At 22.2% G+C, this 2,136-nt stretch overlaps 1 protein-coding gene across 1 annotated transcript; it reads right to left on the reverse strand.

The window, feature by feature from the left end:
- Window positions 1-258: 258 nt before the first annotated feature.
- Window positions 259-876, reverse strand: ENU1_179660 (hypothetical protein; the record flags this gene model as incomplete). The annotated part of the gene is made up of 1 exon (XM_008861444.1): window positions 259-876. The coding sequence occupies one exon, from the start codon at window positions 874-876 to the stop codon at window positions 259-261; it is 618 nt and encodes a 205-aa protein (XP_008859666.1).
- Window positions 877-2,136: the final 1,260 nt, after the last annotated feature.

The raw sequence follows: 2,136 nt of genomic DNA on the forward strand, positions 1-2,136 counted from the left end.
AGTCTTCCAACATACTTCTTTATCTCTGCTTAAACAATAACATGTTTCCAATTCAATTCAATCATTTTGATAGTGAGTATTGTGGGAATTAATCAACAAAAAGACATCAAGAAACAAGAAAATCCCAGAATCATACAACTTAAATTATTCTAAAAAATTCTACAATTTTTTGTTCCAACTTTTTTCTTATTATTCCAAAACTGTTATTTCCTAATATTTAACTAAGAAAAAAAATAAGTCATATCAAAAAATACAGAATTAATGTAAAGGGTATTGATAAGAAGGATAACGTGGTTCATCATAAAAAGGATCGCAAGGAGGATAATAAGAAGACTGTTTTTGATAATAGCTTGAAAAAGGAGTAAAATTTTGAGTAGTTTCAAAAAAAGATTTCTTTTCTTCTTTTGGAATATCAAAAACGTGTTGAGGTCTTTTAGGCGGTTTATTTTCGGTTTTGTCTTGTAAGAGATCAATCTCAAATTTAATTGGATTGAGTGGGATTTGTGGAGAAGATATTTTTACATTATTTTCTTTATTTTTTCTATTCTTTACATTTGGAAGAGATTTATCAGTTAGTCTCCAATAACCATTTGTATGATATTGACTCATTCCACTTTCAAAATAATCAGAATGATTTAAAGCATCAAGAATTGATTTCTTCCAATTTTTTTTCTTCATTTGTTCTAAATGAGATAACACATCCCAATGCACACTTAAGAATTTAAAGATATCTCGAACATTAATAAAATCAACTGGGGTACGTTGATAAATAGATAAAAATACTAAACGACAAAGAGTAGTCCATGCAAGTCTTTTCTGGGCTTTAATAGAATCAGAAAATTCTTTGCAAAATAAACAATTACATTTCATATTCATTTTGGTATAAATTAATTATCTCCTTTTAAGTTCTATTTTTCTTTTCTTTTCTTTTTCATCATTTTAATTCTTTTATTATTTTTTATTATTACTTTTTCCTTTTCCTTGTTAATACGAAATAGTTTTTTTTTTTGAATTTTTCTCTGTTTTTCTTTGCTTCTTTTTTTTTGTTTCTAATTCTCATGAAAATAATAATTGCATTGTAGTTCATGTTTTGTATTGACCTTTGTTTTCATTGGACTTTTTTCTTTTATGGTTTTTGTTCCTCTTCTTTAAAAAACTTCGAAACATCTTTTCTTTGAATCAATTTATTTGTCATTATTTTTCTTTCTATTGAATTTATTTTTGCCTTCGAAAAAATATTCTTTGCAGAAACATTCAAGGAATAAAAAAATTTTAAACTGTTTCTTATTTATTTTAATTTTTATTAATAGAATAAATTATTGTTGTAAAAAAGGTGCATTATTGTTTCAGAAATATCAAAAGTAATTTAAATCAATAGAGTTTATTCTTGTAAGAGTTTTTTCTTCTTTCTTTAATACATTTCTTTATTTCATTTACCAATTTGTTTAGATTAGGTTGTTGGTTTATTTCATAAAACATGAAATTATAAAGACTGTATTTTACTATTTTTTTGTTTAAAACATTTAATTGTTTTTTTTTTGCAATATAATAATTGACGTAGAGGTTAATCAATTAGAATATTTTTATCACATAGGCTATTGTATTATTATACATTATTGCTCATATTTATATTATTTATTTGATGTTTTTTTATAGTATTATACTATTTTGTCTTAACTTATCTCTATTGTTCTTAAATGGTAATATTTAATGTTTAAAATTAATACAAGAGCTAGATAATATTTCATTAATTATATGAAATATTTTAATATTCTACATGTAATTAATACAATTCTTGTTTATTTGTTGTTATCATTATCTTATCTTTTAAAATTTTTAACATTGTTGTTATTATTAAAAAGAATAAGGAGTAAGTCAGTTATTATTTTTGATATATATACATGTATATTTTGCTAAAGCTTATTCTCATACAATTGTTGTTAAATTTCAATTTTCTTGATTATAAATTATTTATTTAGTCATTAATATTTTATTTTATTTAATGATTTTTATGTTGTATATCATTCATTATATCAAGTGTATATATTTTTATTAATAAATGATGATGATTTAATGATATGACACATTCGATACACAAATTTGGTTTTAATGAATTTGTTAAATTAAGTGAAGAAA

This window comes from Entamoeba nuttalli (genome assembly GCF_000257125.1).
Source record: "Entamoeba nuttalli P19 unplaced genomic scaffold asmbl_8051, whole genome shotgun sequence".
NCBI classification, from domain to species: domain Eukaryota; phylum Evosea; order Mastigamoebida; family Endamoebidae; genus Entamoeba; species Entamoeba nuttalli.